Genomic DNA, 25026 nt, shown 5'->3' with positions numbered 1-25026 from the left:
GTTTGTGCCTCACCTTTGTCGGACGACTCACAGCCACATTCCCCAGTTCTGTTACATTACAAGATAATAACAGACATTATTATTACCATTATTATTTAAAATTAATGTCACCGTTCGCTATAAGAAGGTACGACTGTAAAAGTATCTCTTCCCTCCAAAAATAGCTCGACCCCACAGGCTTCAATCACATCTCCACTAGTGTATGTGTGTTCAACTTTCTATTGGAAAAAGCAGCTTCACCACTTGTATTTTTCTTCATCATTTCGTACTGAAGCCGTACTGGCCAAATTTTAGTCCTCCCCTCTCGCATAAACCAGTAGTTGTGAAATGCGAATGAAGACTACAAACTCGTTATGACGACAATATATTAAATATCTTAAAATACATCAGCTCTTTAGGTCTAGTTGGGGAACGTAAATAAATTTCGCAATTAAAAAAGTGTACTCATGGTTTGGAATGTTGATTGAATTATTGAATGCCTAAAGATGGTTGTAGGGTGCTTCTCTTCAATTTGCGAGTGAATTTCTGTGGTGTCCAGTAGCTTAGTTAGTAAGAGTACCTGAGGTGATACCGGAAGGCTCGAGCTCGATTCCTAGCAAGGCTTAAGCTCGCATTTTTTCTTTCTAGTTCTAATCCTCTTCGAATTATTTGATGCCTCAAGATGGTAAGGTGGTGGTTATGTTCATGAAACTCCGTTGTTCCCCACCACGCAGAGTTAAAATTTCATTGGACAATTGAAAAATGATTACATAGAAGATAATACAAAGACCTTTTCCCTATGAACTTTGACGCCACTACAAGGACAATACAAAAGCTTCATATTTCACATTTTTACATTAAAGTAATTTTAGAACTTACAAAGTTAAGAGCCTCATCAGCAGATGAACATGTGCATAGCCACATGTTCAAAGATCAGAGTCTAGGAATGTTAGTAATAAAGTACATTCGCTTGAAATTTGAACAAATCACATGTTTTTGAAATATATTTTGTTGTTATTGATATGATTTATCTTTCCTGAAAATCATTGATTTTCAGTTTTCCAGTACTTTCTCTATTTGATAGTTCCAAATAATTATCTAATCCATAATATATTTTTTCGTTTCAGAGAAATATCGAGTTTATGCCAGTATTGCTTTTGCACTATTACTGTTGGGCGTTGGAATACCTCTTTGGTGGCATACAACAGCTGTTCCTCGAGTAGCTCTGCCGTATTCGGGGATCGACGACTTATCGAACCTGGAACTCAAAATCCTTTCTACAATTACCATTGCATCGATTTCAAAGAGCCGTGGTGAATTACTCGCAGAAGAAATTTCACGGGAATTCAAAAACTGCGGTGAGTTTTATGAAAAAAACACAACGTCACTAATTGAATCCATACATAACGTGTGGTAAGAAAATGTAAGTGTCAAACAACTGTTCACAATGAAGATACATTTTTGTGAATATGCATTAAATTATATTATCATATTCGTAAATAATATTCAGATAATTCTCAAAATATTGACGAATAATTATGCATAAAATTAACAGAAATGATGATTCTATTTTTCTTTGCAGAGTTGTACAAAATAGTCATTAGGAACAAACAGATATCAAGGGATCTCACCAGCTCAGCATTTACGCCATCTGATCACGAAGAAATCGCGAGGGATTTCGACGTTAAAGAAGGAGAAATCTTATTATTGGAGGCACCAAATTTGGACAAAGTACTTGTTGGCTCCAATCGAAGTGTCTTCTTCCCTTCTGATACTAGTAAGATAACTATTTAGTCTAAATTTTCTTGAATAAATTAACATTTTCCTCGGAACTTCTTGGTAATACTGAAAGTAAGTGACCATGCCAGCAATAAATTAAAAAATTCATAATGAGCTTTTGTTAGATTCCCACTAGTGGTGTTCTCATTGTAAATTTTGAATAATACGACTCATCACGTTAGAGTAAATTTCTGAAAAATCAGTTTCAACAGCTGAAAACATAATCAGATCCACACAAGACAATATCAGTAGATTATTTATATTTTCTGAGGATATATCGAAGGAAGAATTAGAATCGCAGTGATATACGAATTGTGAAATTAAAGTCATGTTAGTACGAGTACTTGCGAACCTCGTTCTTGATTACAATTATTGTACTTATGTTTGCCACTCTTGAAGGACAGCAGGAAGACAGTAAAACAGGGTGTTACCAGGTCCCGGAAATCATATCACCTAACATAGGGTAGCAGAACGATTAATGTCATGAACTCGGAAAGAAATTTTGAATAAAAATTAAACCTCTAGAGGGCGAAATGACAATCAACCTTTTTTTATATTGAGTTTTGTGGCTAAAATCAAACTTAGGAGACTAATTTTTGTGATTAAAGTAACCTTCGTCCCTCGTTTGGCCCCCTCTAATTTTCGCCCCAAATTTCTTCCCGTGAACAATTTATCTTGAAAATTTAACACTCAACAATTGCCTACCTTCATAACTCATTGCAGAAATAGCTCACCACAGAAATAATTAATCACACGGACTCGCACTCCATGCGAACAATAATAAAATCAAATTAGTATCAGTATAATGAGTCGTAGAAATTTAATGGCAATAAATAAAACAAAATGTTTCTGTATAAAAATTCGCAGCGGATATGATTCATTGTTTAAACTTTAAACGATTAGGAAACGTACTCTCTTTAATCACCAATTCAAATAAAACAATTTTTATTATTTCGTTTGGTCTTTCAATAAATGCTTTTATAGGTGGATTCAAATTAACCCAACTCCTGTCTCAATGGATCTTGAGGAACGAATCTCTAGCATTAACACGCAACGCATTGACCGATCCAACGAAATACCGTTTGGATGATGAAAATCGTCGGAGATTTCCAGCCAGTTCAGCCTACGACGTTCTTCTTACCGTCATAAACCCAGAGCCTGAGAAGTTAAATGTTGACTGGGATCTCCCTAAACTTGTTAAAGGTTGAAATAACTTATGACTGTTACACATAAATTTCGGTTACACCTAAAATTTTTTTTCCTAGATTATTTGGAGCCGTTTTTGGATCACGTAGCTTCAATCGCAACTTTCTCTGTCAAATCCCAATGGCTGTATTTGATGCCACTTGATGTCAGACCGAAGCAAATTCCAGATAACAGTGTTCTGGGTCGACATTACGCCTTATCAGAAGATGTTCTACCTCAATTAATAACTCCATTTGAAAAGAAAATTGGTAATGTATTCAAATTTTAAGATGAGAATTTTTTTAAAATCTGGTTAGACTGCAGTAATTTTTTAGGCAAGAAATTTAAATAATATATCTAAATTGAGATGCAAACGATCATGAATACATCACGTTGGCCTTTTTTTGGGTAATAATATATTCACAGATTTAAAAAAATATAGATAAAATAGTTTTACCTTGGGAACAAGTAAATTTTTTGGGTTTTTGTGAAGAACCTAATAGTTGAATAAAGAAAATAGTGTAGTATGATGTTTGAACATAAAAAACGTCCGAAGACAGATATTTTGAAGGTCTATCTTAATTAACCCTTTGCGGACGTATTAAATTTGGACATGGTATGCATTGGTGTCTGAGAGCAGACATACGACCACACAGGATTAATAAATGTCCAGGGAAGTAATAAATTATGAGAATAAAACGAAAATCTTAAAATTAGCTTCTCAGGTGAGTCGTCATCCCTGCATCAACCTAATCACATACATGGCTCCTTGTGAACATGCGCCAATTCATATTTACACAAGAGAAGGCCACAAAACGAAATTTATGCACAATTTGGAAGGATTTCTATCCCCTCGATGGGGAGCAGTTGCAATATCTAATCCAGATCCTCAAGCTTGCGCAGAATCAAAAGAAAATGAGATTATTAAATCCAATGTCAGCCCTGCTGCTGTTATGGGAGCATTTGTGACGCAACTGCGGCTACTTCTGGGGATCCCCGATCCAGTAAGTTTACTTTTATGGTAATAAAAATTATGTGACTCAGGAAATGTATAATGTTACCTTTTATTATAGAACGACATCATTGGAGGGGCTCAAGTGAGCCCTCTCGTTGACTCGAAACCGAGACAATGGGAATTGGACGCTCTTCTGCGTGTTCGTGCCATTGAACAGTTGACATCAGCAAAACTTACTTTGCAATCTTTGGCTCAATTGCTAAAAGAAATTAGTAATATTGTTATCACAGATACCGTTGCTAACAGGATAAAAAGTGCACTTGAGCTTGTACAGCAATCAGGGGACCAGTTAGAACGAGGACAATTGACGCAGGGATTTCTACTTAGTAAAGAAGCATTTATTACTGCCGAGGCCGCTTTTACCGACCCATCGCTACTAGCACTTTTGTACTTCCCTGAAGATCAAAAGTAAGTCAATTTCAGAAATCCTATCTTCTTTTCCTCTCAAAGGGAAACTGGGAAATGGTATGTTTCCTATCTAGGGAAGGTAAATAAAGGATCGCCTTCGGCTGGGTTGGAAGGTGCACTTGCGGCTGAGGGGCCTTTATTTTAATTTAACATTGACGAATTGGGTTACGTGTACCTCTTCCATACGGTATTTTGGTTATACTAATTATTAAAAGACAAGCCATTCTTGGTAGAGCATTCATATTCCTTGATTTATCGCCTCATCTTTCACCCCATTCCTCCCATATACACTTTACTGCATTCAGAGAATATGTCATCGACCCCTGAGAAGCTCAAACTATCCCTTGAATTCGGCAGGATTTGTCTTATCTTCATTAGTGAGCGAAAGATTATACGGATTTTGTAATGAGTCAAAATCTTGCTGACGCGGTTTGACACGCGGAGAAAAAAAAATTTTACCTAAATATCCATTTACTTTAGAAAAGTATTTATTTTTGAAAATTGTATTTCTTCGATCTAATAACAACCAAAGGGAACTGAGTTAGATTTAAATTATGATAATCATATTACTCTAGAAGATGAGTATTTTCTACGTGATTTTCTTGAAGAAAGAATTTCGATGAATTATTTAATTCTCAGAATTATCGCAGGGGTTAACTCAAAACTATGATTAACATGATCATGTTCTAGAATAATCTAATTGACGCAATTCAAACCTAATCATAATTGTCAGGGCATTACTCGATATCAGAAACGAAAGATTGAAAAAATAAATATTTCCCTGACGTAAATGGATATTTGGCAAAGATATTTTTTTTTTCAAAGTACTCCTTGTAAGTAGCAAATCGAGACCCTTTTTTTGGACCCTTCTTCGGGGATGTTTAGTTTCTGTGGAGTCGTAAGTTTATTCTCAAGCTTCCTGCACACCGATTGGACTTGTTTCTCTGTCCATCCACTGCTAGTCAGTGGTTTTTTCAAGTGTTCAATTTCGGTGTCAGTGTCTAAGTGGATTCGCTCGGAGATAATCAGGGCTTTCTACAGCGGAGACCTGATGATCGAGGTTTTCCTCGAGGAATGATGGGATGTGACGTGTAGATATCGGTCAGGGCGAATGGGTATTCGGTAAACTTTGTGTTCGGAAGAAGTAGAAGTAGCTTTTGTTTCCTGATGAGCGAAAGGAAAATGTAAAATGCAAACTTTCCTTTGCAAACGTGTTGTTAAACAGGATGTGCACCTTCAACCGGAAAACATGAGGGGCTATATATTATTCCTCTGATCAATAAATGATAATTTATTTTTGCAGAGAACGAATTTGTATTTCTCCCTTTTGGGAGCGCAACACTTACTACGTTTTCTCCCCGCATGTGCATTAAATATTTTGAATTTTCCAGGTATGCAGTCTACATTCCATTATTTCTACCTGTGATGATACCCGTACTTCTCTCATTGAAGAAAATCAAGCGATATTACTTCTCCGGGCACTTCTGGCGGACTGGTTTTAATTTTTTTTCCAATGTTTCCAGTTAATCAAAATACGAAAATACATATTTTCGATGAAATTTCGATATCGTGTGTTTGTGGTATTATTAATGTATTATTTGAATGAGAAAACATAAAATCGAATGTAGAAAAACAATTTGTAATGAGATTACAGTAACATAAATCATGATCAAAAATGCTCCAACTGCGTGGCTGGAGTCTATACGCATTGAAATATTCGAGTTTTTTTTTTCAATCCATCATCTGTTTATTGAGAGCACATATTTTCCACCTGAATGTTTGATGGGAAAATAATAGAAAAAATCATAAATATTATTCATTTTGTAAATAAGAGACAAGAAATTCATTCGCACTGGTCAACGTTTCACGTGCTTATTCTCATACACCCTTGGATCATTTCAATTAATGAATTAACATTAGTGTGTTAAGAAACGACTAAAAAATATGTACACTCGTATCCAATTTATCCTCAACTAGTTATAAAAAAGGTCATTACAAAAGAACGAGATGGTAAGTTACTTAGAATTTAGAGAACCGCTATACCCTGAGAAATCTCTCTCTTTCTCCCCCCTACAATCCTGATCTTTCCAATTTTCAATACAATGGAAAAAAATAAAGACTTCATTGAAAAACACTGAAACTCTGTAACCTGAAAATAGTTTTATAAAAGGACGGTAGGAAAGATTAACATAAAATTTTCCTATTCCAGTCTTTCCATAAAAAACCAGAGAGATTTTCCTGGAAGAAATAAAAAAGAAATCCTTTTTTAACACTCCAACCATTTTGTGAATCAACGCTTTCAATTGTTCCATTCATCCAACCAACCAACTGATTAAATAATTGAAAATGCTAGTCTTTACATATTATCCCAGATCTGACAAGATTAATTTAAAAATTTCATGTGATGGTGGCAAATTGCAACAATATTAAATTATCCGTAAAATACAGTAAAATCTAAAAATTACTGGAAAGATAAACTTAAAAAATATAAACACTAAAAATGAATAAAACTTCATAAAACGTGATGCTACTCGTCTCATCACGACAGGACTATCCCAATAGTGCAGTAAACAAGGGCAGTTCATAAATGAATATGTCCGAGCAATAATAAATTAGTTGTCAAAATGAATCTGACCAGTAAAAAAATAAAATTCCTTTTTAAAAAATGATGAAAGTAAATGAAATGAGATTTTCGTCCACATTAGCAGGGACTTTGAACTAGCTGTATCGTGTGCTGCAGTGCATCAGCGATATTTTGAAATACAGGTACACCTTCGCGCGTCGCATAGTCTGACAGGTACATTCTACCCCGATTGTAGTCCTTCACGGCTTGCTCAGTCAACTGAAAAATAAAGAACAAACATTTTTCGTTTATCTGGGTAATTGTAAATGTGGACAATTTTTTTATCCTAAATGTATTGTCTTACAGTAGAGCTGGATTGTCCATTGAGATTCATTAGAATAATATTTTTAATTAGTTTCAACACATTTCTATGAACAACCCCGAGTTACTTCCAAACAATCTACGACATGGAAGTCAATTTCTGCTACTTAGCTCAGTCATTGTAGATTTAAAAAATTCTCTTCACAAGAAGATAGTTTTAGGGATTCAAGGACTAAAAAATATACCACTCGATAGATTGGAATTCCATTAGGGACAATTTGAAATGTATATAGGCAAAATTCATAATTAATTAGAAACAATCGGAGTTTCCAGGCCTGGGGCTTACACTTTTTCCATCTTCAACATGTAATCGCGAAGGAAAAAATAGTATTTTGTCGCTTATAAAATTTTCTGTCGTACAAAGTCGAGATGTTATAGCAAAAAAATCTAATTATTTTTAAAATCGATTTATGAAATTTAAATTCAAATTTTTGCGGGTCAGGTGAGAACGGTCGACTTTACAGTTTTGTTACCATCGGAGCAGCATCTAGTGGAATTTTAATTAACTAGTTCAATTTGAAAAATAATTTGTCACTATTTGTTTATTCTTTCGGATTGTTTGTTCTTTCGCCACTGTTTGTCGAATAGCGAACCCGAGGAGTCCTTTGTTTTCATGAAATATTGATTTATGTATTGTGATGGATAAACAACAATTCCGTCCTCAATTACCTCCCAAACTAGCTCACTTCTCTATGTTCATGTTATTTGGAGGTCTTGTTCAAACAAATGACCAGAGTAGAGTTTTTTAAACAAGTTGGATTGATTCCTTCCAGGGAATCTATCCCCTCACCCTGTGATAGGTGTTGTAACCCGATGCGAATAGATCATAATTGTCCAAGTTAGGATGGATATGGAGATGTTCTAACATATTTAACAATTATCCGGACACACCTCTATACACACACAGACATCGACACACCTTAGAAGTCATTCATACTGTATTTTGCATTTTTATTGTTATTCTAATGCAAAATACAGGGTGACTAACTCCGCAGGATGCGAGGCAGACTTCACCTCCACGTGGTGCATTCAGGGTAGCGTTAAAGGAGTCGGCATTTCGTTTTAATTCTTGTTATCCATATTAATTCAAATATAATAAAATAATGTGTTATGAAAAATAATTTATTAAAGGGAATAATTTATATTTAATAGATTTTGATTAGCGCATTCTAAAAATGCTATTATTTGGCTATTTACATTTTTAAAATCAAGATATTGTTTGAGATTGTAACCAGCGCCAAACCGTTGCGCCAAAGGAATCAAATTATTCCGATTATTTTTCCCATCCAAATCTTGGCGAATAGCATTGCACCATTCGACGTTATTTTGTATAGCCAACACGGTATTTCAGCGGAAATTCTTGGAAATTTCACTGGAAATTTTTTATGTTGCCTATATAAAAAAAAACAAATGATGAAGTCACCCTCAATTGTATCTGGCAGATTGGATGGCAATTCGTTGAAAATTATGTCTCATGGTGAAATTCTATCGGCCAAGATTTGGATGGAAAAAATAATCCCCCGAATACCACTCGAACTTTGAAATTATCTGATATTTCCCTCAAGGTTCCCTACAAACAAATAAGCTTGTCAAGTTTTCCAGAAAAATCACTGGCACTTCGCGCTCGTGATTTTTAAACTGGAAAACTTGACACGTTCATTTGTTTGCAACGAACCTAACGGGAAATATCCGATAATTTCTGAGCTCTTGTGGTATTATATGTGAAAATTTGAAGCATTTCTATGTATAAACTATTCGTCGCTATTTCAAAGATTATAATTACCTGTTCACCGGAGACTATGCAACGTTCCGGCATCAGTTGTATACATAGAACTAATTTAGCATGCAGTCCAATGGAATAAGCTGCCAATGCCGCAATGGCGATGCCCCGTGAGTGTTGAGGCATTATCAATAGAATAACACGGGAATTTCTCATATGCTGTAATTCCTGAGGTAATTGCCTCACTGTGTATTCGTTCATACTTGGACGGTGCAATGTCAGGTCCATTGACCTAAGTTAATCATATATATAATATTTTTCCTCTCCTATTTCCAATCTCTCACGATGATTTTACTCACTCTATTAACGGCACAGCCGATGATTCCAGCCATAGCAGATCTTTACCGACCAATCCAATGTATAAGTCTCTTTTGTCTGATTCAGGAATCAGAGAATGTGTCCAATCTAGTCAACATATATCAAGTCCATTATTAACTGAGCACAATTGATTTGTTATTTCATCAAAGTCATCCTCCATGGTATCGATCGTAATACTCCACGATCTTCAAAATTGTTGGATAATTTCGCAATTATTTGATTGTATAGCAACGAGAGGGAGAAGTTTCTCACAGTGAAAGCCCGAGTGTTTAGCTTCTCCCTTTCGTTGCTGCGCCGGTAAATATGAGGGACATTATATGATTAATTTTGAAGGTCAATGACTGCTCAGAGGATTATTCTTTGTGGTTTAATAGCGGTCGATTGGGGTGCGGTGGTCAGGGTTACGTGACACCTGACACGAACTTTGTTGAAATGGTGGAAAACAAGGGGCATGGTTTTTCAACGATCCAAAATTATTTTTCGTTAATGTCAAAAAAATCTCACGTATATCTATGGTAAAAAGGGGCCTGATGTGCTCTTTTAAATTCTCATAAAAAATTATCTTAAATCTACGGTAGATTTTACCATATATTCACGATAAGAAAGGGGCCGTATGTATTTCTCCATTCGGTCTATATCTACGGTAGAAATTACCTCAAATTCAAGGTAAAATCTACCATAGATATAAAGTAAATTTTACCGTTTAGATTATAATAGATTTTCATTTAATTATCACCGGTTCATCGTTAGAAAATTATTCCAAACCAGTGCATATCTTTAGATGATCTGGGTAAACCAATAGAAATTAATTTAATTAACGAAAATTTTTCAAAGTTGATCAATGAAATAGTTTACAAAATTCCTTTAAATCCGATTATGAAAAAAAAATCATTGATCTGTCAATTCGAGGCTTTTTCAACTATCTGTGAAATTGTGCTCGTAAAATTTGAGTGGGAAACTCCGCATTTTTCATTGAAATACCTAAGAGTCGATTAAGAGGATGTGCGAAAGCTCTACAAAGGAACTTCGTCGCCTTCCTAGATAATATACTCCATACTGAAGGTATCTCACTTTCGCAGTTTGCCCCATTGGCTTTGGGTCGTCTCCATTCACTAGCGAGAGTGCAGAACTGGTCGAAGTTGATGCGTTGCTCAATGGGATCTTCCTTGGTTGTTAACGTCTTCACCAAACTCGCATATATCTCTGTAGACATTACAACAAAGTACAAAATAGTTATGTCTGTTATACAATGAAAAAATTGTAAAATAATTATGCCGTTACTATAACGTCAAACATGAACGAAAACTTAAAAAATAAATCTACAAAGCTTATATTTGGATTCATTTGTTTATAAATTAAGATAAAATCGTAAAACATCAGGAAATTATCCTGTTATAAAGAAGAATTATACTTTGAATAATTAAACTTTGAATTCCAAAATATTCGTTTTCTTTTAGTTCATATTTTTTATATACATATATGAACCATGGAAAATAGTTTTAATAATTGTAAACATCAAATCATATCAGTAACGAGTTTATAAAAAAATCTTGACCAGATTCATTCAACTGACAACAATTACTCAAATGCTCTATTGACATTACCTGATTTATTCCTCCCATTGAGAAACTCCGAAACGGACATGCTGCTCTTCGTGTATGACTGCATAGCAATCCAAGCCTGAAAACATATTAGACAATGACAGAGACAAACAAAACTCATTTTGGACACATAACGCAATAAACCGCAATTCTAATCTTACTTCGTTCGGTTAAATATGCGTTTTGAGAATCAATTACGGAAAATTATATTCATCAAACGGTCCACGATGTATTTTCTAGCAAATTGAATGATTCTCCCCCTGAGGGAACTGTGACCTTGTCACTGGTCGGAAGGCTTGGCGAACCGCCCTACTACGTTGCCATCAGGAGCAAAGGGTGTCCTTCAGCCACCAGGTCCGCAGGTGGCTGAAGGACAGGTCTAACTAGGAAGCAAGCGACGTGGGGAAGTGACGATTCCATGGATCAGAGCTACGCAAGCAATCCCCTGCCATCAGTCTCCCAAACTAGGGTGTGTAAAATATCCTGGTAAATGGCATCAGGGAAATGATGATCCAAATAGTTCCCATGACCTCCCAGACTGCACCCTAATTTTACTACGGCCTATCTGCAGGAGCCGAGGCTTCGTCAAGACGGAATTTTTCTTTCTCTCGGTATTCGTCGAATTTCTATCGATTGCAACAGCCGGTTCGTAATTGATTGATCGCCTATATTAATCAATTAATATTGATCAAAATTTGAAAAGTTACTCTAACATTTTATACAGAATTTACAACTATGTGATAAAAAATGATTGACTATCCTGTTTGGGTGCGATGTTGAAACTTAAACTCCAACCGAGCTGAAGATAAGGTTGCAAAGTACCCGGCTGAGGAGCTTTTACAGTGGAACTTCTGTAAGTGGTGGTGGTGATGATAATGATAATGATGATGATGATGATGATGCTTTAGATGCTGATGATGATGATATAATTTTTATATTTTATATTATACATTTAAGAGTGAATTCCTGCAATATCCGGTATCTCAATCCATAAGAGTACTTGGGGTGATATTGGAAGACTCGCATTCGATTCCTGACGAGGTTAAAGCGGATTTTTTTCTTCTCTAATTAGAATTCTCTTTAATTCTCTTCGAATTTTAGGAGTAAAAAATTTTATCAATATCAACAAAAACAAACAGATGTTGTAAACATATAACAGCGAGCAACGTGACAGTAAGCATGTCATTGGGTGATTTCTTTCAACTTTCATTCCATTAACATCTTGCCAATTTTTTGTATAAAAAAGCCAAAAATATCAACAATACAGAAAGTAACAGCAGACAACTTAATAATCACTAATTTTCTTATTCAAAAACAATTGGGTTGTGAAACCTATGTTCCAACGGGTGAAGCAACGTTGTGACTGGGCGAATTCAAACTTGAAAAAACCGATAAAATGCTACGGGATAAGATGAAACAAAAAGTTTCGACTTGAAATTCGATTCTCGTTTCATATTCCAGATTAAAGTGCACAGTTATGGGACAACTTAGAGAGACCTATGAGGAAGGGCAGATGGTTGAAACTTCAGAAAGAAATTAAAGGTCTGAAAGATCTCTAGACAAAGATTTTTGTCGGGATGGGTCCGACACAGGGTATGACCCTACTGTGCGAAAATGTATCCGAATTCGTCGATAAATACCCACCCATACATACATACATCGGCGCATCGTTAAAAAACAGCATTTTCACTAATCTGAGCCCGAAGTTTATAATCTTAACATAAAAAAATGGGACGGTTCAATTGCGCTGATTTCAACGCTTCCATTTGGAAGTAAAAGAAATAAATATTGTGTGAACAAACGCTGCTTACTCACATCCCCCAAACGAATACAACCTGTATCATTTGTATCAATGGCTCGGAATATTTCCTTTAGTGTTCTGAAAAAAAAATTGATCCATAAATAGCCGCACAAAAAGGGCAATAATACTAATAAGGGGTTGCGGCCACGACGTCCAGATTTTAAACATCGAAATCCGAAATATTATAATTTAATTGCCTACAATAGATTGAACTCTCTACAGATCTTTTCATTTTAATGCAGATGTCGATAACCCCACGAATTTTTACCTAAACAGGACTCCTGGATTTCAAAGTGCAGATCAAATTCAAGTCGCAGTAGTGTCAAAGGGCTTTTTCGCGAGTTTTCCGACCCTTAAAAACCAGTGAAAAATATGACCCTTATTTATAAAAATATTACTTTTATTCTATTGACTGACTCCTACATAGCAGATGCAAAAATCTTTTTGTTTAGGTTTTATTCTTAGAACATTTTGACCTGCCTCCTTTGACGTAAAGTCAAAAGTCCAAAATCTCTGCAAACGAAGGTTTAAAACCGCTCAAACAATTTTCTCATTTTTCCCCGACCCTGTCACTGAATCTTCCAGATCCCTGTCAGGACAGGGGCAGTTTCGATCCTATCTTCAAGCCTGGAGCTTCGCCGACTCAGGAGCCTGCGACCACGGACACGCCGGAGACAGTCCTCCAGCTGATTATGGAGTGTCCAATAGAAGTGTTGGAATATTTGAGTACAGTTCTTTCATTGTCCTACAAAAATCACTCGACACCTTTTTTACTTTCTGGGAAACAGCTCTACTAAGGGACTAATTTACGATCGGTTGTACTCCGCTTTCGAGACGGTTTAATCCTAAAGATATGCTGAACTTTCAATAACGGACTGTGTTCCTTTGAGTCATAAAACTGTTTTTCTTTTCCCTGAGAGAGTTTTCCCTTTGATATAGTTTTTAGCCTCTGGACAACGGTCCTCTAGCTAAGACGTGCCTTCCTCGTGCTAATAAAGAATATTCTATAAAGTATTTTCACTGTGTCTCTTGAATAATTTGTTCACTTACACCCATATTCCAATAAGAAGTGACCCTCCCCAGAACAGAAGCCCATCGCGGATATACTCGGGATCTTGAATGCGCCGTCCCAGGCAGCGCGAGTTCTTCGAGAAAGTCATTCGTCATGTTCGCGAGACCCTGCAGAGAGAATATCTCACTGAAGTGCATATGTGTTTATACGTCCACCCAGCTTTCGCTCTCGGGGATGAGTCCCTGGGGGCAGGAACTCAATGATCTTCTCCGGATACCCTGCCCCGGTTGGTGGCATAAATGATAATTAAATTCAAGACACGTCCTCTTCTCTAATTCTTTTCATACCGATACCCTCATCCGTGTTCCACGTGCTGAGTGTCAGCTGACACCAAGGATCACCCCGAGACCCCCGAGGGAGTCGTGTTCGTGTGAGTCACTCGTGGTTCGACCCGGTCATCATTGCAAAGTGTCTTTCGGCGATTTGAACTAGCCAACAGTGAATGAATCGCCTTCATGGTGCGGGTAATGGTTTAAGTGTTTGATAGCATATCAGTGGAGTCGGCGCCTAGCGGACATGGCATCTTCATGGCTATTCTATAATAAAGATGTAAAACCCGAAGGCAAGAAGATGAAGAAAGATTTTTAAAAATTCAATCTCCAACTATTGGGCTCCTGCTGACTTTCCCTAATGCATTTGTTAATATAATTATCCTTTGTATTCCATCAGTCATTCAAAATGGCACCTCACCAAGAGTCATAATCTTCACAAAAGATCTTGGAAATTTATTCCATTTTTTGTGTTTCGTTATGGAGTATTGAAAGGTTAATATAATATAATATAATGTTTAGATGATCATGGAAACCAAATCAGTCATAATGTCACCTCGTTGACTCCTGAATTCCATTAGATGTTTGTGTTAATAATGACATATGTTTAATCTATCGTAAATAATTACTATTTGAGATGCTGAGGAGTTATTCGCTATCGTTTCCGAAGACCGTTATTTTTATAATTGAATAGCAGGTCAATAATACCAGTCTATGGGCTAAAGTTTGGATGAGGAAAAACACTAATACAGTTAATTGGAAGAGATATAATTTTCATGATTGTTTTCTTGATTAAAAATTGGGTCTTTATAGAGTTGACAGATCATTAGTTACGTCATAAATTTTCAATTGTCTTTAATGAAAATACCAACCTGAGTCTACTTATTCGCGGATGCACTACACAGAAAGAATGTGGAATTTATTTTCAAACTTTTTCTATTCCAAATACCAAAGATTGGTATTGAACAGATTACCGTGGGATCCTATTCATCTGTTTTTAAATTACGGTGTGAGTGATTACATGGACATTTAGATGTAGGATATTTGCTTCCCAGTTTATGATGAGAAGAAGGGGAGAGGACGGGACCCATAAGCGTATTAATTGATGTTGTTCTCTTGATTAAGTACCTTCAATTGGAAAATTCCTTATTGTAAAACGTTTATAAGAATTCTCGTAATAACGATTTCACAAAACCGATTTTCTATTTTCACAAGAGGGTAAATAACTCACTGCTAATTGAATTGTTAGTTCATTCATCCACGTTTATCAATTCTCAAATAAATATTCTCCTTTGATCGTACCATGCACTTCCTCTAATGATCTAAAATGGCCGAAAACGCGTTATAGAATACCCGACGTTTGTGAATAATTACGGAAAGGGAAACGACGAATACGAGTTTTTATAATTTTTTTTTTATCCACTCCTGACATTTTAATAGTTTGATAGAATGTACCAATTCTTATAGTAGATATATCACTTATTACTATGTGCCATATTAACTTTCATAATTGATAGAGCAATTATGACTATGGGACATACCAATTTATTGGAGTAGTGTATTTCTATTGGAAAAATTGGTAGGGGCCGGAGTAATAATTGCTAGCAACAAATCGGGTTTATTGAAGACCTTTGAATAAAAATTTGTTGATTCGATCTCATTTTCTTCATTTGAATCGTAAACAGGAGCTTCCGTTTACTAATTTCATTAATTAAAAAATGGTGGTAACAGTCGTTAAGAATCGATATGTTCGATATAAAAAATAAGATTGAAAAATAGTAGTCGAAGAGAAAAAATCTCCATTGAACTCCATGTCGTAGCATGATCCTCTACCAATCCATACCAATTTTTCAAAAGATATGGTTTTCCTAAACGCCGCGCATTTTAGGGTATAATCTGATAATGTGTGTCAGTATCAGTACCACTTTATAATGGAACATCGACATCCCTCCCAATCTAAAAGAATCGATTTCTAAAATTTCGCATTTCAAAATATCTCTAAGCCTTCGACAGAAACTAATGCACAGACTCATGCAAAAAAATTATATCGCCTGTTCGGAAGATGCAATTACGCTTCATTCGATTCCATTACTAAGTCTGAAAATATGAAATTGGGATGAGAGTATTTTCTATAAGTTTGAATTATTCTGAAGCTTACAATCTGGGCGCCGTGACATCAACCCCTAAAAATTTATGGGAAGAAAACAGCGAAAACTAAATTAAAATTATGATTGTAGGAATACATACATTATATCAACTCCATTTTGGATCATGGGAATCGGCTTGGGCCTCATACCATCTTCTTGATGCAAGTCTTGAACGTTGATAGCTTCCCGTAAAATCTACAAAAGTAAAGCAAGAAATGCAAATAATCCAACATACAAATTTTTTTTTTGCAAATTGTTATTTTCTCCATAAGATACTTTTCAAATTATGAGAAATGAGATTGTCCATCATAACAGACAAAAGGACACTTAGAGAATAGGGAAATTGCAAAAAATTTCGTATACGATCGTATCGCATACTATCGTATCGTAATCGTATACGATAAGAGTGAGCTGTCCAGGATGTAGTACCTCAGATGTCAAATTAATTAACCCCCGGTGTCATGAGGTGAGTCGCCCGTGATTGCAAACACTGAGAGTGTGTTAGTTGAGTAGTGCATGGGAGTGCATGTGTGAGCTTGTGAGAGCTGACAGGATTTCGAGAGTTTCGATAGTACATAGGACTTTAATATTTTTTTTGTTGAATTCGGAGAGGGCATAAGAATCAGTCGATCATGACAAAATCTCGATTACCTTAGAAGTGCCATTAAGTGCTCCAGAAACGTTTTCAAATATAGGTATCCTTTGTTTGTCCATGAAGTATTCAAGTACCGACAATCCATTCATTAAATCATAATATTCTCTGAAAAACAATCATTATTAGTTGAGAAATATTTTCGGTGAAAGGACAGGCTAATACTTGCGTGTTTATGAAATCATTCGTTAAAACTTACTGCGCAGAAATACTCTCTCCTAATATTGCTTGCCCCTGGCGATAAGGATAAACCACTAAAACGAGGGAATTTGTTCTCGTAACTGCCAATTGTGCTGCTTCTATTATACTCGCGGTATTCCGTGTTTGATTATCTATTACAAAGAGTAAAACACGAGCATTTTGTTTTGCCTCGTACTCTTCTGCTATTAATTCCGGTCCCCATTGTGAAACTTGCTGAAACCAATCCAAATAATACTCAACTATACGCCTCTCTCATTTTGGAATTAGCTGAGGGGGGACAAGAAAAAAATGATTAATAGGATGGTTTGCAAAGTGCTACACACATTGCAAATTTGCACATTATTATGAACATTATTATGCACATTATTTGTACATTTGCACCCGAAAATTTCCTTAATTTCTTCAGTACTTATTTGAGGGTAAATCCTCAACTTGTGATGATTACTCAGGTGTTCTACAAAAGTTGACAACATTGAAATATTTTTTTTTTAATGTTACAAAATCTTTTTGCGTTTCTTGAAGAGTTCTTGAAAATCCCAAAATTCTCTAGAAGTCTCTCGAAATTTTTAAAAGCGTCTTCCGCTTGCATTCATAGAAAATTCAACAAACTTTTTCGCTATTACTATTACTATATCAATTCAAGGGGCTTTTCTGACGAATTAATCAGTTTTTTTCTTTTTTTTTTTCATTCGCCGGAAGTAGCTACTTAATGATCATTATAGTTTTTACATTATTTACCGGATTATAATACGTGATTCCAAGTCTCTGGAGTGTCGGTATTGCTATTTCTGACCTCCAGGTGGTAGGATTGCAAGATCCCCCCAAAAATACCTCATATGCCATCCTCTCTGTGAAATAATAAAAATCATTATATCGAAAGAGAGAAAATTCATAATTTACGCTTCGATAACTTACGTGTGATAATTTTATGACTATTATCATTTCCATCACAATGTAATGAGTGAGAGGTGCTCATAGGAACAGCTGCTCTAAAATAAGAAATAGATAAATAAGTAATCCATGATGCATTATTGAACAATCACAATTTTTCACTAACTCATACTTGAAACAAAGTCTAACAATTTTGATAGTCTTGCAGACGGATTTGATATTACAATACTAATTACACCAGTGTCTCCTGAAAAAAATTTATTTTAAAAAATGATTTGATGTTATAAAACCTAATAAGAACAATAGGAAAACACATACTTTGAAATATCAAATCCTTTTGCAACGAGACACAGGACTTCGCGTTTCGGCATCGTCTCAAACTCCAACAATAAGTTGATAAACTTGCAATGCTTACGTCCTAGAAAAAAGAAACATTCACACTGCAATGCAATTGAAACATAACACAGTTATGTGACTAGTTTTATTAATAATGTAACTCAAAGTTGTGGAAAGAGTGCGTGTTGGGTTAAAGTATGAAGTCTGTGAAAGCACATAAGCACGAATAATTCTGTAACTAAGGAAACAGTAAATTTCTTAATTTGCCTCATAATCCACTTCACAACAAAATGAGTAAATTATGAAACAACAGATCAGAAACAAAAGGGTTGACTAAACAAGATTAAGAATTTAACTATCACAGATCTGAGCTTAATGTTTCATTAATTTAGCAAATGCAAAGTTCAATGTAACGAAGACGTCCAAGTATTGAAGAAAAAGCGTCGGTAAATAATTTGCTTTGAATCATAAAGAAAATAGTTAGAAATTGATAGTAAAATAAATGAGGCTGTCAATAACCGATGGTATGTTCATTGGGTAATATATTAGCCTTGGGTAAGGAAGAGTGAGGCAAGATGTGCAGTGAAAAAGAAATATTTGCGACAATGGAAGCGAAAAATGATCACCTTTACAAAAAATCAACGTTGGTTTTTGAAGTTTTGATAAATGGCAATTGGGTGTGATCAAAATAATAATTTTCTATTCAGAAAACAAGAAAGAAGAAGTGCAAAAAATGCCTGATATCCGAAATTTCTAATATATGTTGTGAAAGAAAAATAAACCATTTCTTATACAAATCTTCTTTGGATTGAAAAAATCGCTAGTTAAAAATACATAAATAAATAACTTTGTGAACTTGTTAGCTATCAATACGCATTGTTGTTTTGCTCTTGAAAACAATTCAATATTTGGCTCAAAAGATGAATAATCCAGGTGAATGGTGCTTTTCCACAGCAGATTATGTCATGAAGAGAGAAAAAATTATCAGAAAATGATTTTTCCCCCAGTTACCAAATTGCTAACATAACATTTTTATCATATTATTTCCAGGATTCATCCGTCGATTGTAATTACTGAATACGCGATGAGCAAAATCGTTATCGGTTGATTCGCATAAAAAACATTATTTTGGAACAAAATATGGATGACATCCCGAGTCGACATATTTGTCTTCGATTGGGCCTCAAACTAGCTTCCAACGAGAGGCCTTTGAGGCTATTGTGGGTAGAAAAATTTACTTCTTCACATACACTGAAATCTGAAAGGTCACAATACTATTCACTCGATTGTCATTGGTCACAAAAAAATTATATTTGAAACACGTTCAATGTTGTTGATAATTTTGTGAAAAATCCTTAAAACGATGAACCGGAGGGAAATGACAGTACAAATGTCTACGAGAAAATGAGTATGGTGGCTGTTGAGGCCGGTTCAGGTAGGCCCAAAAGAGAAATATGACTTCCAGCCCCTCAAAAGTCCCCCCCTCCCTCTCCACACCGTGGTTGTTCACCAAGTATCCTTCGAGACAAAATGCAAGTTTGGGGGGGAGATCGTAGAGTGCCAAGACTCATTCATTTTACAGTATCAGACATTACAGTTTCTTAATTATAAACGATAGATATTCGAGTTCAAACAATGTCTAGAGAACTTGACGAATTAGGTAACCGAAGACGACATGAAATGTTGAACAGAATTTAGGGAAAACCCTCCCAATATTATACCGCAACTCTACGATTCCTTATTGAATATTGAATTTAAAGATTGACAAAACGTTAAGGGGTCTAAAATGAAGACCAAATGTTTAGGAGGCTATGAAGGAAGCAGATTATTTTTCAGGAGTACACGGAGACTAAGATCGAGGTTCTAACGGGTTAAGGATTCATTCAATTCTCGTACTTGAGTTCTAAATCGACTCTTAAGGAAGATTAAGCAAGAGAAAAATATTTTTTCAGTTATGGAAAGTTTGCAATCGTTCCTTTTACCGATTCTTCAATTTTCATTGGAAATTATATAGACTCATCTGAAATGGAAAAATACGTGCTTTGACGACCCTAGCTATATGTGCAGAGGTCCACTACCGCCTTCCTGGAAGTCACCTTATAGAAATTTGACGCGTAAAATAATGAAAATTGTTTCAAATAATCTAAAATTTTGTTAGATTATGGGTTTTACTGAGGACTACCTCTGTGCGCAATTGGAGCTCGACCGGTCCAATAGTTTTTCAGAAAAGACGACTTGCATTTGGACGATTTATCTTCAAAACTAATGGGTCAATTCAATTTTTTCTCTTCAAAATATTCCTCTTGATTCCCTTCACCTAAATCAATGCAAACATATGCACACATTCTTACAAACTGTTGGAAACATTACGAATTTTTTGTGTTTTTGATCCGCTCTAGTGTTCGCAAAAATTAAGAGATCAATTGGAATTTTAGAAAAAATTTTTCTCTCACGGTAACTGCAGTTGATATTGACGATGGGCTCAATCGCATCAGTAGTGCGATGAATCTGAATATTGTGTACTTAAAAATTGCACCATCCTTACTCATAAAGTAGTCACTGGTTTCCATGTAATTGCTACGAACTCACTCAGAATCACTCGGAATAAAATAAATCGATGAATTGATTGAGAATCTTAGGCTGAAAGGCCTCGGCCAATTGCGTGTGTTAGAATGAATAAGACTTATTCAAAAATTATTATTTTTCTCTCACATCGGCAATAATATATATTCGGAAATAAATTTGATTATCCTGTAAGATCTCGATAGACTTAAGAATGCATCATCTAATAGGGAGAATGACCCAATAGCCAAATAAAATGGCTCTGAGACGTCGGAGATGTAGAAAGGAACAGCAGACATTTTTTCGCAATGATTATCACTTCCACTGAGAACACAATTATTTCCATCAGTCCTCTCAATTAAAAAATATTAATAAATAAAGTCAATGAAGACAACTGTTCTCCTATATTGGCACCTGGGCCTATTTTCCGATCAACGTGAGATATTTTTAAGGCATAAATTATGTGAAACGTGGGATACTAAATGCTATTCATTCAACTTTCCATACCTCTCACCCAGGTATTCAATTAAATAATTATCAATGCACAAATTAGAAAATTCGGAGGCACTATCTCCAATGAAAGTGGGGTATGACCCCACAACTTCGGCTTGCCCGAGAACATAACAGAATATCTAGAATCATGTCCTACTTGTATTCCAGTTGGTGCCTCCAAATTATTTAATTTGTACATTAATAAATCCTTAATTGAACTCCTCGATTAGAGGTTCGGAAAGTTAGAAGGACATTATGTAATATCACGCTTTCCATGCAATTATGCCTTAAAAACCTTCAAGGTCTACCGGAAAAAACATCAGGGCATAATGTAGAAGTACAATACCGCGTGAAGAGAATCTTTAAAAGTTTAAAAAATTATTTGAGAAGAACAATGTGTTTTGGCTTGCAAAGCTTCAAACGGTCGTTCTTTCACTACTTCCTTCCACCTCACTCTTCTGGAATTTTCAAAGAGACACATGTTCTCCAATTAATATACCAACAAAAATAAATAAATATACTCCAGCACTAGATGTTAAAGGAAAATAAGGTATTTTCACAGTTAAACAAATGAAAGAAAAATAGATACCCTCTTTCGCACAATTGTGCAAGTTTTTTCGTGAGTTCTCCCAAATCACCAATCATTATAGAAGTCTCAGAATTGTTCACAGAGTAGTCCTCTACCCGTGTCAGCATTTCACGCAGCCAATCCCAGGATGAATTCAACTGCATCACGTATATCCGATTTGCCTGTGAAAAATGAAAAACAAGCAAAAAATCAAAGCGTCATTAAACACGAGTCACTTAATCATGACTAATAGGACAATTGTTAGAAAGAAATAATGCGCCGCATGTGGTAGAGCCATCGACCTTACAATATAACTTTCATGAATAAAAATAAATAAAAAAGCAAAACAGCGAGACTACAAAGTAATACGCGAAATAACAAAATAAGTAAATAACATTCATGAAAATGAAAAAAGCATGCCATTTTTGTTTATTCATTCAACTCAACTGACACAGACTTGGAGACCGGCAATTCGGATGGACCTTGACAGAAAGTGACGAGAACCTTGTCCCCATTATTCCATAAACAGTATTTTAAAATTCCAGTTTAAAATCTCCAAATTCTTCCACGAAAAAAATCCCAAATAATTGTTAAGTCTTCCTATTATGAACAACAAAAACAATCAATTCTCCATAAGAAAAATGATATATTAATTAAATTTACCTACCCACATGTGACCAACCCAATCATCAGCAAAACTCTATAAAACACAGCAAAACAAGTATTACACCCTATTCCATATAATCAACTAAAGACAGTACGTCATTTGCAGTATTAACCAGGAATTAAGACATCAACAGATATTTCCGTGCATCAACTACCTGGTAGGATCTCAAGACATGTTCACATACTATTTCCAAACAATGTCGTCGACATTGAATTTCCTCTCGCTCTATCTCAACAAAATCCACTCCTAATTGGCCACATAAAATTACAAAAAAACGACGAGCACAAATTCAAGTGGAATTATACAACTCAGCCAGGATTTTTCCTAATGTGAACTGAAAATTGAATTAGAACATGCTTTTTACACTGTTTCAGCCCCAACGAAGCATTAGGATGACATATATATTCGATCGTTTGTACAAGTTCTCACCGCAAAATCATCGACGACAGCAGGCCTCGCGTACTCCCGCTATTGCTCATACTTATTTATACACACCGTTATATTTAAATGAAAGAACCAACACACGGCGTCCTGCCGCCACAAGGTATTCTGCAAACTACCCAAAATTTATCCTCTCCCTCTTCCCGCGATTCCCCCGAGAGCCTAATCATAAAAAAAACATCTATTCAAAAATCTTCCCACTGAAACCCAATATAAAAAATAGTAAATAAAAAAACCATCACTCAGATACTGGATTCATGAAAGAGTTGGTCAATGGATAACTCCTAATGCCACATTAAATATCCCACGAGTGTTCGGCGAATGAATTTATGAATGCTGAGGAAAATGCGTGAAAACAAGAGTGACAGCATTCAGTATTACGTCCAGTGGCTTATAAATGTTCTCCCCACATTACCACTCATTTATGATTCACACCAATCTACAACATTTCCCTCTCCTCTCCATGCAAACAGTATTGTTACACATACAATCCAAGTTCATACATCTTTCTTCCGCATTTTAAATAATCTCATACAATAAATAAATCAATCAAACATGCACAAGTACCTGGCAAACATTTAATCATAAAAAAAATCCCACTATTACTGTGCACAAATTTCACTATCATTCGGCCTCACATCGTCACCAATGAAAAAAAAAATCTAAGCAGAAAAGTATATAACATTGTATATTATATCTTTACACATACATAGGATGTTGACAACTCACTTAATCAATTCGATATATTTTTCGGAGATCACTTCGTTGTATTGAATATTTTTTTTTCTTGTTGTCATGTGCAATTGACTGCTGCAAAGTACTACAACATTTCACGCACTTTAACAGAAATAAGATGAAAAGAATCGGGTGGATTGTGAGGGTGGGAGGGAGAGGTGGGGGGGGGGGTTAGGAGGGTGGGAGAATGAGCAAGGTGAAAGGAGTAATTGATTTTACATATGAGGAAGGCGAAATAAGTTGGTGAGGAGTAAGATATTGAAAAAAAAAAGAAAAAAGGTAACAGCGAAAAATTTTTAGGTTTAGCGTGTGCGTCTTGCAAGTCGCGCACAGTCGCACACACTAACTACCACTGCGGGGGAATGACGTAAACCTCCAACAATGAACGTGATGTCACACAGAGTAGTGGCTCTCGCACACACTCACAAATTTTTACCTCCCACCTCAGTTGATCGCTAAAAAACACTCCGTTCTATTCCTCCCTCTCACTCATACCCCTGGATATATCGAGTGACGGAAAAAAAGCCAGTGCTCCAATCGTTTACCGTTCATGATATGTTGGAGTGAAAGAGATGAAGTTACTTTGTATACAAAACCGTACCGTTGAAACGCCCTCTCGCTTCTTTGATCAAATATGGTATGGAAGTTTGGTACGAAATTGTATACATTTTTTTTATCGTCGACAAGTTTTTTCAAATCAGTACTATGATCTTTGTTTCGTCGATTTGTAGGCGTTCGAGTGACTTCTGGAGAGAACTTGGAACTTTAGTGGTATTTTTTAGGAAACAATCAGCACTGATCGACACTTTTATTTTAGCACACAAAATGCCTTCAGCATAATCGAACTGTAGTGTAGTTAATTTATTAATTTATAATGTTATAGAATCTTCGAAACCCCACGTGGAGCCCAAACAATGATAAACCCAGCTGTAACGCATGATATAGGAAAAAATAATTTTTTCCTGTACTTACTCCCGTCATTAGAAAAAAAGAGTAATGTTTTTTATCACCGATGTATTTCTAATCTATAAACGTATAATACCTGAAAACCGCCGGTTCATTGCGCGTGTCCTTATCCTTATCAGTTCGGTTCAGGCCAGGTCAGATCCTATGTAAAAAAGACATGACATCTGAAATCTTATCTATAGATGGAATAAATCAACGAGATTTTCGTAAACGAAAA

At 35.6% G+C, this 25026-nt stretch overlaps 3 protein-coding genes across 19 annotated transcripts in view; 1 reads left to right on the top strand and 2 right to left on the bottom strand.

The window, feature by feature from the left end:
• The window catches only part of LOC135163692 (protein I'm not dead yet), an 11931-nt gene extending 11670 nt beyond the window's left edge, over positions 1–261 (bottom strand). Inside the window, exon 1 of the mRNA XM_064123373.1 lies at positions 14–261. The gene's annotated coding sequence lies outside the window, so the exon portion shown is untranslated. The remainder of the gene's footprint in view (positions 1–13) is intronic.
• Positions 1–6876, top strand: part of Pig-s (Phosphatidylinositol glycan anchor biosynthesis class S) — a 19503-nt gene extending 12627 nt beyond the window's left edge. Inside the window, exons 3-9 of the mRNA XM_064123395.1 lie at positions 1107–1337; positions 1562–1756; positions 2743–2961; positions 3024–3212; positions 3661–3947; positions 4017–4366; positions 5758–6876. Coding sequence (XP_063979465.1) covers positions 1107–1337; positions 1562–1756; positions 2743–2961; positions 3024–3212; positions 3661–3947; positions 4017–4366; positions 5758–5893 — 1607 coding nt within the window. The 3' untranslated portion in view covers positions 5894–6876. The remainder of the gene's footprint in view (positions 1–1106; positions 1338–1561; positions 1757–2742; positions 2962–3023; positions 3213–3660; positions 3948–4016; positions 4367–5757) is intronic.
• Positions 6089–25026, bottom strand: LOC135163693 (uncharacterized). Of its 17 annotated transcripts, XM_064123383.1 has the most exons (16): positions 23838–24135; positions 23097–23270; positions 22668–23001; positions 22452–22600; positions 22022–22182; positions 18067–18140; positions 17890–17999; positions 17150–17364; positions 16950–17058; positions 16399–16493; positions 12825–12888; positions 11013–11088; positions 10390–10611; positions 9390–9495; positions 9094–9322; positions 6089–7208 (listed from the first exon to the last, which is right to left on the bottom strand). In XM_064123383.1, the coding sequence occupies exons 5-16, from the start codon at positions 22162–22164 to the stop codon at positions 7068–7070; spliced, it is 1584 nt and encodes a 527-aa protein (XP_063979453.1). In that variant the 5' UTR covers positions 22165–22182; positions 22452–22600; positions 22668–23001; positions 23097–23270; positions 23838–24135; the 3' UTR covers positions 6089–7067. The 17 variants fall into 17 exon arrangements, with proteins under 17 accessions (XP_063979453.1, XP_063979450.1, XP_063979451.1 ...); XM_064123380.1 differs by lacking the exon at positions 22452–22600; XM_064123381.1 differs by lacking the exons at positions 22452–22600; positions 23838–24135 and adding an exon at positions 23345–23664.

Source organism: Diachasmimorpha longicaudata, chromosome 6 (genome assembly GCF_034640455.1).
Source record: "Diachasmimorpha longicaudata isolate KC_UGA_2023 chromosome 6, iyDiaLong2, whole genome shotgun sequence".
In the NCBI taxonomy this organism is placed as follows: domain Eukaryota; kingdom Metazoa; phylum Arthropoda; class Insecta; order Hymenoptera; family Braconidae; genus Diachasmimorpha; species Diachasmimorpha longicaudata.
The sequence above is the reverse complement of the archived record's forward strand: the minus strand, read 5'-3'. Positions and strand labels throughout refer to the sequence as shown.

Excerpts from the sequence above, each read along its gene's own strand:
- LOC135163693 (XM_064123376.1), bottom strand. The coding sequence starts at position 23,905 with ATGACAACAAGAAAAAAAAATATTCAATACAACGAAGTGATCTCCGAA. Across the intron at positions 22,483-23,837 it reads AAATATATCGAATTGATTAA|GTCCATCCGAATTGCCGGTC; the intron begins GTGAGTTGTCAA and ends CTTTCTGTCAAG. Across the intron at positions 22,183-22,451 it reads TTGCCGGTCTCCAAGTCTGT|GCAAATCGGATATACGTGAT; the intron begins GTCAGTTGAGTT and ends CATTTTTCACAG.